Source organism: Echinops telfairi, unplaced genomic scaffold (genome assembly GCF_000313985.2).
Source record: "Echinops telfairi isolate 266 unplaced genomic scaffold, ASM31398v2 ScPeMD7_36;HRSCAF=134, whole genome shotgun sequence".
Classification (NCBI taxonomy): domain Eukaryota; kingdom Metazoa; phylum Chordata; class Mammalia; order Afrosoricida; family Tenrecidae; genus Echinops; species Echinops telfairi.
The window spans coordinates 1456866-1470354 of NW_022103934.1; the positions used below are offsets into that span (position 1 = coordinate 1456866).

At 57.0% G+C, this 13489-nt stretch overlaps 1 protein-coding gene across 1 annotated transcript in view; it reads left to right on the top strand.

Moving 5' to 3' along the window:
- Positions 1-8295, top strand: part of CDC37 (cell division cycle 37, HSP90 cochaperone) — a 10319-nt gene extending 2024 nt beyond the window's left edge. Inside the window, exons 2-8 of the mRNA XM_004716840.3 lie at positions 4661-4942; positions 5210-5318; positions 5425-5540; positions 5628-5750; positions 5918-6100; positions 6180-6251; positions 7691-8295. Of these exons, the coding sequence (XP_004716897.1) occupies positions 4661-4942; positions 5210-5318; positions 5425-5540; positions 5628-5750; positions 5918-6100; positions 6180-6251; positions 7691-7879 (1074 nt within the window). The 3' untranslated portion in view covers positions 7880-8295. The remainder of the gene's footprint in view (positions 1-4660; positions 4943-5209; positions 5319-5424; positions 5541-5627; positions 5751-5917; positions 6101-6179; positions 6252-7690) is intronic.
- Positions 8296-13489: the final 5194 nt, after the last annotated feature.

Sequence of the window (13489 nt, forward strand, 5' to 3'; positions counted from 1 at the left end):
CCAAGGGCTTCTGCTGCTGCTTAGAGAGGCTCCATCCCATTCCCACTGATGGCAGCTTCCAGTCATTCATCTAGAAAGTTCTCAAAGGGCACGCCCCCTTCCCTACAGGATACCACAGGAGCCCCCACTGGCAGAGCCTTCATTCCCTAACACAGCTGTTGTCCCTGCTGGGCACGTCCCTGGAATGTGGGAAGAAAGTTCTAGCACTTCTGTTTCCTGCTGTGTGTCTCATTTTACTAAATAGTTAGATTCTCCGCAAAGCTTGGAAGTATCTTCTCGAGAGTATCTATTTCAGTCACATAAAGAGGTTAATCTTTGCTCCTGTGCAGAGGGGATTTGCCCCCACCCCACCCCTAGTGAGGCAAGCCCATGCTGCTGGGCCCTGGCAGCCACGCCCTCCCCCTGGGAGCCTTTTCCTGTCTGCTGAGCTCCGCCTCCCCCTGTGTCTAAATAGCCCTGTGGCTGCAGTAGAGGCGGGGCTTCCTTGTCCTCAGCCACCGGCCAGCCTGGATTCACCCTCCCAGTCTGGCCATTGCTGCCTGCCTGGCTGCCCAGTAACCTGAGGACCCTGCTCACCAGCCCCTCTCTCCCCAAACAGAAATAATGTAGCCTTGTCTTTCTTGGTGAGATTTTAGTCAGGATGAGATGGGAGGAGGAGGAGGTGGTGGTTCGATGCCTTCCAGTGAGCTTGGACCCATAGTGACTGGACGACAGAGGGAGCCACCTTCACAGTTGTCACATTGGAGCCACTGTGTGTGTCCGCCTTGTTGAGGGCCTTCTGTTTTGCTCTGCCCCTCCACTCTGTCAGCCATGATGTCTTTCTTCGGGGACTGGTCTCTCCTGGCAACATGTTGGAAGTGGATGAGGCAAAGGCTCAGAGGACCGTTCTGGCTGTACTTCTGTGGAGACGGATTGTTTTCTTTTTTTTGACAGACCATAGGACTTTCAGTATTCCTCACCAGCACTGTGATTTAAGTGCATCACTTCTTCTCCGGCCTTATTCCATGCCCAACTTTCTCACACGCACATGAGGTGATTGAAAATACCCTGGCTTGGGTGGGGCCTCAAAGTAACCTCGCATTTCAATACTCTGAAGAGGTCCGTGCAGCAGAGTTAACCAGGGCAGTGCGTCACTGATCGCTTGGTGGCTGTTTCCATGAGCATTGATTGTAGATCCAAGCAAAACAGAATCCTTGACAACGTCCATCTCTTTTCTTTCGATCATGATGTTATCTGCAAGTTCCGTTGTGCGGAGTCTGGGTTTGGTTTGGATGAGATGGGCGGTCTGAAAAGAGCTCGGCTCTCTCAGGCCCTGGGTGAAGGGCCATTTTCTGGAGCAGAAAGTGGGCTGAGTCAGAGAGTAGCCTGGTGTCTTTTGACTCTGTACCACTCACAGGCAGCCTCGGTTTCCCCACCTGGGAGTCTGCATAGTATCCACTCCTTGGCATTGTGGGGAATATCTTATTTAGTGGCTGCAATGTGTTCGGAGCAGTGGCTAGCATACTGCAAGCTCTCTATACAGCTTAGCTGTTGCCCTCACCGCTAACATATAGGCAGTTGATGAAACTTCCAAGGCTTCCAGAAGGGTCTTGGGGATCCTTCTAGTAATCTGTACAGCACTAGGCCTCAGTCTCCCCATCTGTATGGCAGAAGGGCCATGGTTCTTCCCTGCAGCTCCTGTTCAGGGCAGCCTGCTCTGGGCTTGACCCCATGGGAGTTAGAGAGCTCCAGGCAACCAGGCCAAGCCCACGGCCGCAGGGTGGGTCAGTGCGGACTCTCAGCGACCCTAAAGGGCCACCTCCCTTTCCTCCTTCCCAACCTCTGGCAGGTTTGAACTGTCAGCCTGGTGGTTATCAGCCCCCGTTGCCTAACTCACAGCGCCACCAGAGGCCTTCCACCTGCCCCAGGGGTCATTATTTCACTTTGGTCATACTGGTAATCATAGCAGTGACAGCCTGGGCAGCCAGCACCTGCTGTGCCTTCAGCCAGTGACAGTACCTCGGGTGGCAAGGGAGCTCCAGGGTGACACAGCCACCGTGGAGAACAAGGCAGGGTTCCTGTCTTGCCCGTGGGGAGGCCTGGGCCACCTCTACCCATTATCAACTCGGAAAGTGAGCTTCCAGGCCCGTTCTGTCCCGTCTGTTGGGCTTGTCTCAACTGTCGTCCCGGCCCTGTGCTAGAACCTTCTCTGCTGCAGCCTCAGAGAAGATCCAGAGGGAGTCAGCAGACCACCGTGGAGGTGGTGATGGCCACAGTGATGGCCCACGGTGACATCTCCTGAAAACTTGTTGTATTGGACGCGTTTTGTCTTGCTAGCTTCCCCAGCCCTCGTATTGAATTTTCTCCAGTCACAGTCGGTCAGCAACAAAGGGAAGTACCTACCATGAGAAGGATGGACCCGGTGGCCGCCACAGTGGGCATAAGTGATGATGAGGATGACACAGGGTTTCTTTCTGGTCACTATGGGTTGGAACCAGCTCCACAGCACGTAGCAACAAGAACCGCCCCCACGACACTCGGGTGAGGTCTCATTTCCCAGAGGAGGGAACCGAGGCAGGAACAGGTTTTGGTGTCGTCCAAATCACATTCCCAGGGGCCCGCCGGTTATTGAGCCCCCGCTCTGGGCTGCTGGTGGAGGTGAGCAAGTGAAACCCACAGACCGGCCAGGGTGCTAGGCCAGCCCCCAGAGAGAACATGTTCCCCGGGACAGAAGAGTGATGGTGGCAGCTCAAGGGGGACATGCTCTGTGTGTCCATCCTGCCTCCGGCCTTTGGCCGTGACTAGCTGTCTTGGTCTCTCCTCCCGCAGCTCTGCAAGGTGCATGCTGTTGTCTGAGTTTTGGGGATGAGGAGACAGGTTCTGAGAGGGACACCTTGCAGTTGGTCATGGGATAAGACCCCAGTTCTGGGGCCCCACGGCCACCCCCAGCACAGGGGATAGTCATCTGATGAGACCTCAGATAGCCAACTGAGACCTGCACGACCTTGGGGAGGGGTCCAGGCTGAAGGAGCAGCATGTGCAAGGCAGAGAGGCCAGAAAGCTCTGGTGCCTTTGGGGACAAGGGCCACAGCACCTGCCTGGGACCCGGCATTGGGGGAGGAGGGCAGGACCCGTGCTGACTGGGAGCTTGAAGAGGAGGACCCTTAGTCCCAACTGGACCCTCACACTCCCAGATGGGGTGCTGCCACCAGGCAGAACCTTTCAGAGCACCCCTGTCAGCCTCGGTGCCTGTGTTGGACAGACAACTATGGGATGTGGCGTCCAGGTCAGCCTGTCGGGCTGGACAGGGGCGGACTGGTCTGAGCAGACTTACTGGAGGCTGGGCAGGGTGTGAGCGTAAGGAGAGAGGAAGGTGAGGGGCCGAGAGTCTGAGGAGCTGGGGGACGGGTGTGGGCAGGAGGCAGGTGGGATCTGAGCTGGGCCCATGAAGGCAGTGCTGGGCTGGAGACAGGAGGGCCTTGGTTGGTAGGGACCCCGGGACAAGATGGCTGTGGTTGTCAATTGCCACCAGTTGGCCCTGGCTCACAGCAACTGTGTGTGCACAAAGCCAGCTGCCTCCTGGGTTTCAAGATGGGGACCTTTGGGGAGGAGCTCACCAGTCCTTTCTCCTCAGGCACCCCTCGGCTGGCCCATCTGCTGATCTTTCAGCTCACAAACCAGCAAGCTGGCCAGAACCCACTGCCATAGGGTGTCAGAGATTGTTGGTATGTGTGGGGGCACCCAGCTTCCTCTTTCTCGCGTGGAGCAGCTAGTGGGCTTGAACCGCCAGCCCTGTAGTCAGTAGCCGGTGCTTAACCCGGTCTCGCCAGCAGGGCTTCTTCACGCAGATGAGAGGAACAGCTAGAGGTGAAGAGTGTCAGGACCCGGCAGCAGAGCAGGAGGGGACACCCTCACTGAAGGGGACCCAGCGGGGGCCCAGAGTTCAGGGCAGGACACACATGCCTTTGAGACAGGACGTCCAGTTGCAGGTGGCTTGGAGGGGTGGGGTTGTGGGCAGGGCACAGACTAGTGAGGGCAGCTCCAGGGAGCAGGAGCCCGAGGCCCCAGGAAGGACCCCCGGCCAGCATCTCCTGCTTCACCCAGCAAGTGCCTACTGTACCCCTGCCGTGTGCCCGGCCTGGTCCCAGGCTCCAGAGACACAACAGAGAGCAAATTGCTGTCCATGGACAAGGGACAGTGGCCTGGAGGCGATGCACAGCCCTCACAGCAGGTGACAGGTGCCCATCGAGGGCAGGTGGCAGTTTTCAGGAGGCGACCCTTGAGCCAGACCTTATGATTTGGGGCAGGAGGAAGAAAGCAATGGGTAATGAGGTGGTCACAGGTGGTGGCAGGCCATTGGTCTTCTTGGTGGACTATCAGGCCTTTCTTCTGTGGGGCCTGGAGGTAGACTTGACCTTCCAACCCTCCCGGCAAGGGGGTACGCTTGTGTGGACACTTGGGGAAAGCGCGTCCCTGGTCGAGTGCAAGAAAAGGCAAGGCAAAGGCGAAGCAGCCAGTGAGGCTGGAGTGGAGAGCCATGGGACCCTGTTTTTGCCCTGGGTGAGGGAGGAGGCCCGGAGCACTGTCAGCAGAGGAGGGACGCACCCTGGCTCCAGGCAGGGTGCAGTAGGTGCAGCCCTTCCCAGGCCCCGGTGACAGGCCACTGACCCTTGCGCCGTAGGCCCGCCTGGAGCGCATGGAGCAGTTCCAGAAGGAGAAGGAGGAGCTGGAACGGGGCTGCCGCGAGAGCAAGCGCAAGGTGGCCGCGTGCCAGCGGAAGCTGAAGGAGCTGGAGGGGGCCAGGGGCGGGGCCGGCCCCGGGGAGCTGGAGCGGCTGCAGTCGGAGGCGCAGCAGCTGCGCAAGGAGGAGCGGAGCTGGGAGCAGAAGCTGGAGGAGATGCGCAAGAAAGAGAAGAACATGCCCTGGAACGTGGACACGCTCAGCAAGGACGGCTTCAGCAAGGTGCGCGTGCCGTGGGGGCCGGAGGCAGGCAGGGCTGGGGGCCTGCGCGGAGGAAGCACCCCACTGGTCCCCCCTTTGATCTGCCCGAAGGCCCTTGCCCGAGGCCACACCTGCCACGGCCACGCTCCCGCCTCCTTGATGCTCATGGCACCGCCACCGCCTCGGGAACTGATGGGCTGGGCGCGGCGGCCGCGACCTGACTGGCTCAGCTCAGGGCTGGGCGCGGCGGCCAGGCCCCAGCCCACTCGCCCTCTCGCCCCACCACAGAGCATGGTCAACACGAAGCCCGAGCCAGCGGCCGAGGACTCCGAGGAAGCGCGGGAGCAGAAACACAAAACCTTTGTGGAGAAATACGAGCAGCAGATTAAGCACTTTGGTAAGTTATGGGTGCATGCATGCCCGTGCGGATGGCAATGCCCCAGGTAGTGGAGGCGGCCTTCCCTCAGGGGCCCCGCCAGCACCCTGTGGACACCTCCCCGCAGGTATGCTCCGCCGCTGGGATGACAGCCAGAAGTACCTGTCGGACAATGTCCACCTGGTGTGCGAGGAAACGGCCAACTACCTGGTCATCTGGTGCATCGACCTGGAGGTGGAGGAGGTGAGTGTTGCAGCCGGGACTGGGGACTGGGGACTGCCGCCAGAGCTGGCGGCCCTCAGGTGAGCACGGCTGTCTTTCCTCTTACAGAAATGCGCCCTCATGGAGCAGGTGGCCCATCAGACCATCGTGATGCAGTTCATCCTGGAACTGGCCAAGAGCCTCAAGGTGGACCCCCGTGCCTGCTTCCGGCAGTTCTTCACCAAGATCAAGGTGGGGCCCTGCCTGTGCCCCCACAGGCGGGGACCGGGGCTTCAGGCAGCACACAGGGCCAGGTAGTCAGGAGGCCACCAGCCCCCTGGAGAGGCCATCAGACTAGGGGTGATCGGGCGCTTGAGGGGGGACAGCTGGAGGCCCCTGACGGACGGCCGCCCCCACAGACAGCCGATCGGCAGTACATGGAGGGCTTCAACGATGAGCTGTCGGCATTCAAGGAGCGCGTGCGTGGCCGAGCCAAGCTGCGCATCGAGAAGGCTGTGAAGGAGTACGAGGAGGAGGAGCGCAAGAAGAGGCTGGGCCCCGGCGGCCTGGACCCCGTGGAGGTCTACGAGTCTCTCCCCGAGGTGCGCTTCTGGGGCTGGCTGGGCTGGCTGGCCGGGGGCCGTCACCACAGACCTTGACCCGGCCCCTATGCATCCCCAGGAGCTGCAGAAATGCTTTGACGTGAAGGACGTGCAGATGCTGCAGGATGCCATCAGCAAGATGGACCCCACTGTGAGTCACCGCACCCCCCAGCGCAAGTGCACACACACGCACCCCCAGGCTCACCTGTGCCACCTCTCTCCTGTGATTGCCCCTGTCACCACTGCCATTTGTGAGCTCAGCCTTCAAGGCCAAGACCACAGTGACTCGGGGTGGGGTGGGGGGTGCTCCTTCCCAGCCAGGTGGGACTCAGAGGGAGGGCCAAGCACACAGTAGGGAGCTGTGAGTGATAGTCTGCAGAGCCAGCAGTGTCCCTGGATGGCACGGGTTGAGGCTCTCAGCTACTAACCAGGAGTTTGACTCCTGGGCCCAGGGCTCTCTTTCAAAGAAAGCCGGGCAGTGTGCTGCTGGAACAATCACAGCCGAGTGCACGGTGGGCTGCACACTCGGGCCCTGTCGCCCAGGGTCACTCCCTGGGAGCCGGTGTCGCTTGACGACAACTGTGGGTTGTTGTTGCTGTTGTCCTCAAGCCAGCTGGTGGAGGAGGCCCCAGAGACTAGTTTGACCCCCGTTTAGCTACTTGGCTCTCTGGTTCCCCGTCTGTAAGACAAATCTGGTTGTAGGATTTCTAGAAGCTTCCAAGGGGATCTGAGTCTGAACCCCAGGGCGTGGCAATTTGCCACGCACAGGCCCGCTGCCCGTTTCTTATACATGAAAGGTTTATCAGCACGCAGATCTGCTTGTGTGTGTCATCTCCGGCTGGTTTTCCCCTGCTCGGTCTGGCTCAGTCGAGGAGTTAAACATTACAGACACTCCCGAAGTGTGTGTGGGGGGGTGGTCAGCTTCCGTTTTCCCTCTTGTCTGGCTCACAAAGCCTAAAATATTCCCCACCCGGCCATTAAAAGAAAACGCTTACTGACCTCTGTTTCCGAAACTCCCCAAACTCACTGTCATCCAGTCCAGTGTGACTTATGCAACAGGGTAGAACTGCCTCTGGTAGAAAACCAAGTCTTTTTCCCAGGGAGCAGCTGGTGGGTTTGAACTACAGACCTTTTGGTTAACAGCCCAATGCAGAACCACTATACCAACTGGGCTCCTTTCAGCCTCAGGCCTACATGTACCCAATTCAAAATCAAATCAAACTTCGTCAAGGGGACAATGGTGTTCCTTGGCCACACTTGCCACATTCCAAGTGCCCCTGAGCCACATTCCAAGTGCCCCTTAGCCGCTGTGTCGGGCAGCTCAGCACGGACCTTCCCACCCTCACAGAAGAGCTTTGAGGCAGTTGCTCCTAGGGGGAGAGATTAGGCTACGGGCCCCCCCCCCAAAACCTCAGGGGTCCCAGTGAGTCGGGAGCGACTCAGTGGCCGTGGCTTGGGGTTGGGGGGCTGAGAGGTCAAGGAGAGGAGCATCTCGGAAGAGGGCTTGAGGCGTGTGTAAGTGAGCTGTCCGCCCCTCGGCGCTCGGGGGGCCAGCGGGCAGCACCTGCTCATCAGCCCTCCTCCCCACAGGATGCAAAGTACCACATGCAGCGCTGCATCGACTCTGGCCTCTGGGTTCCCAATTCCAAGTCCAGCGAGGCCAAGGAGCAGGAGGAGGCAGGGGCCACGGAGCCCTTGCTGGAAACTGACCCCAAGCCGGATGACGAGAAGGGCGCCAGGGAGCAGCAGGATGGTGGGGACGAGGACGCCAGCGCGTGACCTAGCCCAGTCGCCACCAACTCTCTGCTTGCAGGCCCCCGCGCTCCCTTTATCAGCAGAAATAGACACCATCTTGCTAGCTCTCGGCTCCCCCACCTTTCACTGCTCCCCCAGCCTCAAGCTGAGTGGGGAGGGTGGGGGGGCCAATCCTCCTTCCATCCTGCACTACCCACCCCAACCCCCAGCATTCATCCAAGTCTGCTTTGAGTTGAGGGGCTTCACTGCCTGCAGCTCCCCTCTCTTACCCCTGTCCCCCCCATCAGCATTATGCCAAAGGCCCTGGGGTACAGGGAGGGGCTCAGGTCGCAGGCCTGTGGGGAGTGTCCCTAGTGGGGGGGCTCTGCTTCAGTCATCAGGAGCGCCTCTTCACTGTGGGCCCACTGTTGAGATCTCCCAATAAAGGATTTCAGATGCTGTGGGGGCTGTCGGGCAGCTTTGTGGGGGTGGCCTCTGGAGCTGGCAGGTGGGGAGCAGGGTGTGATATGGAGGAGATGTTGACTGCCCTACTCCTCTGTCATGGGCACCACCATCCCTCCAGGAGCAGCCACCTCCACCTGGGGGGCTCACGGGAACACACTGCTTCCCAAAACACCTTGAACATGACACCATGTCACCAGACTCAGCAGCCAGAGGGTGCCGGTCCCTGACCCGCAGGGCTGCCCACATTCCAGTCCACTTGTCCCACGAGGACTTGGCGTGCTGTCAGTGCGGCCCTGAGCCGGTGACTTCATCACCAGAGCCTCCAAGGACTGCCGTGATGAGGGCCACGCTTGCCGTGTTCCCAAGCAGGACCTGGGTGCCTGCCCGGGACTCCAGGGGAAGAAGCAGTGAAGTCTTTCAGCCTCCAGGCTAAAGATAAAGGGGTGCGTGTGTGTCGCTGATGTCCTCGGTCTCCTACAAGCACAGCCCCTCTGCAGATCACCTCTATAGAACAGCAATCCCTGACTCACCTGAGTTCTCATCCGCAGTACCCTGCGGATCACAGGCCCTCTGATGTAAGCGTGCCACCAGGGCACAAACCAGGCCCGCACGACATCATGCTTGGTAATGCGGAGGGGTGGCGAGAAAGAGGGAGCGTCTTGACACAACGGGGTCAAACCAACGGTTGTGAGGACGGCGCAGGGTGGGGTGGGCTTCCCTTCTATTGCACAACAACGGAACCTAAGGGCAGCCACAGCCGTGCCTGCTGCTCCTGGCACACAGCCTCACAGTAAAGGTGTTTCAAAGGATTAAATAGCCACACTGGCCTCTGTCTAGTCCTGGTGCTCTCGTTACAAAGCGGACCCTTCCACAGGGTACTCAGGGATGAAGCACCCCGTCTTCTAAGGTGCTTTTCGCTGGGCTTGAACCGCCAACCTTTGGTTTAGGAAATGGTAGTGTGCTGAGCCCTGGTAGTGTAGGGGTTTTACACTACTGGTAGAAACCACCAAGACCACTCCCCTACAGAGTTACGGTCTTGGAAACCACCCGCAGGGGCAGGTCTACCGCGAGTCAGCATCGCTTGGATCCTTGGTGCTTGCACCCTTCAAAGGGTTGACTACGGGTCCTGGGACACTCGCGTTGTTCACCACCAGATGGCGGTGGTGAGCCGCGCCAAAGAAAGCCCGCTGCCATGGTATCAAGACCGTCTCCCAGCCACGCCTTCCGTTTCAGAGCACTGGTGCTCCCCAGCAAACTCCTTAACTAAGGAGTCTTTGCAGGACTGCCCCTCTGGGGTTCCAAGCCTGCTTTCTCTCCATCGGAGTGTCTGGTGGGGTGGAATGGCCGACCTTGGGCGAGCAGCCCAGTGCTTAACCCACTGTGCCCCCAGGACATCTAGAGCCAGCCGTGCTAGGGTTTTTTAAACTGGCGCAAGGCCAGCAGCCAGAGGGAGTGGGAATGTTCAGAGACCCCCGGACACACCAACTGCCCACTATCACCAACTTCTTCCCAACCCAGTCGCTGCCACGGAGTCAATTCTGACTCGTGGGGAGTCTGTAGGACCGGGTAGAACCTCCCCTGTGAGTTTCCAAGGGGAACACTTGACAAGCGTGGACCCCGCCTCATCTTTCTCCCAAGGAGGAGCAGCTGGACGTTTCAAACTGCTGGCCTTGCGTTTAGCAACCTAACCCCTAGGCCACCAGGGATCCCTAGGTGGCCACCAGTTCCCAAAATGGGCAATACCGCACCCTGGGGGACGCTGCAGCCACCCAGCAGTCTGCAAAACACACCTACACTTTACCCTGGATCATGGGCTATAGTGTAAAGCTTGATTGCCAGGGGGCAGTGTTGAATCATTCTTTTCTCTGAAAAGTGGGTGATAGGCCAAATAAGTTTGGCAACTATGAGGGGGTACCCTCAAAAAGGAAAACAACTGTGCTGGGAGAAGCTTTCTTAGTACACTAGGTGAGCATCCAGCAACTCACTGAGTGCACCCAGTGGCATCACCTGGGAAGGTTCTCTCTGGTCACAGTGAATTTTTTCATGAAAATTTTTTCATGAAAAGAGTTTCACTCAAACCTCATTTTTTGTGATGGCAGAATTAAGAACAGCGTGCAGCTGTGAAATTTTGTTTCCAGCTCAGGAAAAATGCCGCCGAAACTGTTGTGGTGTTGAACATAGATTTACAAGAACAGCGCTATGGGAAAAACTCAAGTTTATGAGTGGGTTTCTCATTTCAAAAGAGGTGAAATGTTGATTGATGACAAACCTCGTTTCTAGATGTCCAGTCAACTTCCTGAATGAACAAAAATGTCACCTGGTCATGCATTTGGAGTTTGTTCTACCAGGTCAGGCTGTTAATCAAGTTTTCTATTTAGAGGCTCTGAAAAGATTGCATAGCAGTGTGTGACAAAAAAGGCCTGATATGTAGCAGACGGGACTGGTTTTGCCACCACAACAATGCACTTGCTCACGCAGCCATCTCAGTGCACCGGTTTTTGTCAAAAAACAGCATGCCTCTCTTGCCTCACGCACCTTACCCACCTGACTTCTTTTTGTTTCCGAAAATGGAGAGGGACATGAAAGGACAGCAATTTAAAGACGTAGAAGAGGTGAAGAAAAAAAACAGATGAGGGAGATGCTGTCAGCCATCCAAACAGATGAGTTTTAAAAAATGTTGCCAAGAATGGAATCGCGGATTTGAGAAATGTATTTAGTGTAATGTCTTTGAAGGTGATCAGGTTATTTTGTAAAAAAAAAAAAAAAAGTTAAATACATAGCTTTAAGAAAAATTCCATTTTTGGGGGGTACCCCCTAGTATATGAGCCATTTCTTGATACAAATCTCTGTCTACACACACACACACACACACACACCAATGTAAGCATCACTGCTTTTATGTCTCTAGAGAACCCAGCCTAATACAGATGGGAATTCTAGGTGTAATTGTTTGGAGAACTGCCAAACTTTTACCCAAGAGGGCACAGGTCTGGGGAATGTTTACATTTATCTGGACACCTTTTGGGATGCCTGCAGCATTCCCTAGTAAAGCCAGTCCAGAAACCAGGCCTCTGTAGTGGAAAGGAGTAATTGCTGAGAAATACCATCAAATGAAAGCAACGAGAGCCTTCACTCTGGCCCAGGCTCCTGACGAGGCCCCCTGCGGCGTGAATTAGCTACAACCAAGTGTTCCCACCATACCTCTGAGACCAGCACGTTCCACGGTCCAGAGGAGGAAGGCCCGGCCAGATGAACTTGCAGGACTTCTGAGGATCACACAGTGGCCTGAGCTGGGACTTGAACCCAGGCCACCTGGGACCAGCCTACTCCCCTCTGTTTCCATTACAGACCATGAGAATGTTCCATCTGCAACTCTTGAGGTGAGGCTTCTAAACCGTAGGTGCACACCCACGCTGAGGGGAGAAGCTTCCCTGGGAGAAATGCCCTAGGCACCCAGCTCAGGGCTGTTTGGGGGATGAGGGGAGGGGGTGGGGGGACTGACCGATCCCTGAACTTGCCCATTCAAAAATAAAACAAGAGGCTCTTGCTTTGAACGCACTAAGTCTTGACCTTTCCAATAGCCCAGTGGGTGGAAAAGGCTTGAGGAAGCCTCACCCTCTTCTACTTTGCAAGTCTTCCTGAGTCCAGGGAACACCCCCCTCCCCCCAACTACCCCCCCCCACACACACACACCAATTCCAGCTTCCTCTGGAAAACCCACTGAGGCAGAGGAGCACCTGGCTTGCCCAGAATGGTTGGTCTTAGCACCCAGTCTCATGTCATCAGATCTCCCGTGCTCCCGGGCAAGCCAGGACAGTGCTCACTCTGCACTGGGCCCAGAGCCTCCTGGCTGGGCCACCAAGGAGTCTGGGAAGCAGACCCTGGCCCTGGGAACCACACTGGAGCCTTCTCAGAGACAGCCTCTCCTTGGTCTTTGCGGCTTCCTCGTCTTCCTCGTCACAAGGGGTGCTAGCCCTCTTCAGAAGGATCCAGAAGGTTGTAGGCGTGCTCTGCACCCAGCGTTTGGCCCAGATGCAGACTGGGGAAATGAGAGCTATTGTTATCCTTTATTATTATAACTGAGATGATTACCACTATTGTCCCTAATCACCCCAGCTGATATTTCCTGTGGCTTCCTGGGATGGCAGCCACCAGGCCTCTCTGGGTTGGCCTGCACTCCCAACGGAAGTTCCCCACCTCTTTCCCAGTCTGGCTATTGAGTAATCTGGCACCCTTGACTTCCTCCTTCTGTACCCTGGCATTAAGAGGAAGCTTTGGCCAGAAGGCTCTGGCCAGCACTTCTGCAGCAAGCAGTGGGACAGCCTGGGACCCCACTTCTCACAGCCTGACCCATAGAACTCCCCAGTCATTTCCCTCCTCCTGGAGGAGCCCTGGTGGGGTTGGAGGGTAGATGGTGGGCTAATAACCAAAAGGTCAGCTGTTCAAACCCACCAGCTGCTCCTTAGGAGAAAAGACGAGGCTCTCCGTTCCTGTAAAGATTGACATCCTCCAAAATCCAATGGGGCAGTGTTATTCTGTCATATAGAGTTGTTAGGGAGCTAGAGGCAGAAACCAGGGGTTGTCCCTCTACAGGCCAAGTCCTCCCTCCCCCCTTACAGGAAGTTGGAAGCCAGTCAAGGCTAGAGGGCACACAAATTCGAGCCTTTGAGACAGGAGGCCAGCCCACTTGGGAGGACCCCAGTCTAGGCCAAGTGAGCTTAATTCAACCAATGGGGTCAACCAGTACCTCGACTACACCTCCCAGAGGAGGGCCCTGAAAAGTCAGACCCAGGAGCCCACTGCCCTCCTTTCCAGCCGCTCCTCAGCTGGCCTGTTGTGGTTTCTCCCCGTGTGGGTGTGAAGAGCCCTGAGGGTGCCTGTGTCGAACCTGAAACTACTTCTGTCCTTGCTAAGAACTCACTTGGATCACAAACCAGACTTCGGCATGAATTGCTCCTTGTGGGAAGCCAAGAACCGAGGTATTTTGCACCCTGCAGATCTAACAGTCATCTACAGTCAAGTCTGACACAGCGACTCCGTGGCAGTGCGTGTGACACCCCAGAAAAGGAGCCCTGGTGGCACTGCAGGTTAAGTGACGGGCTGCTAGCTGCAAGGTCAGCGGTTCAAACCCACTGGCCTCTGTGTGGGAGAAGGATGAGGCTGTCTGCTCCTGGAAAGCATGACAGACTC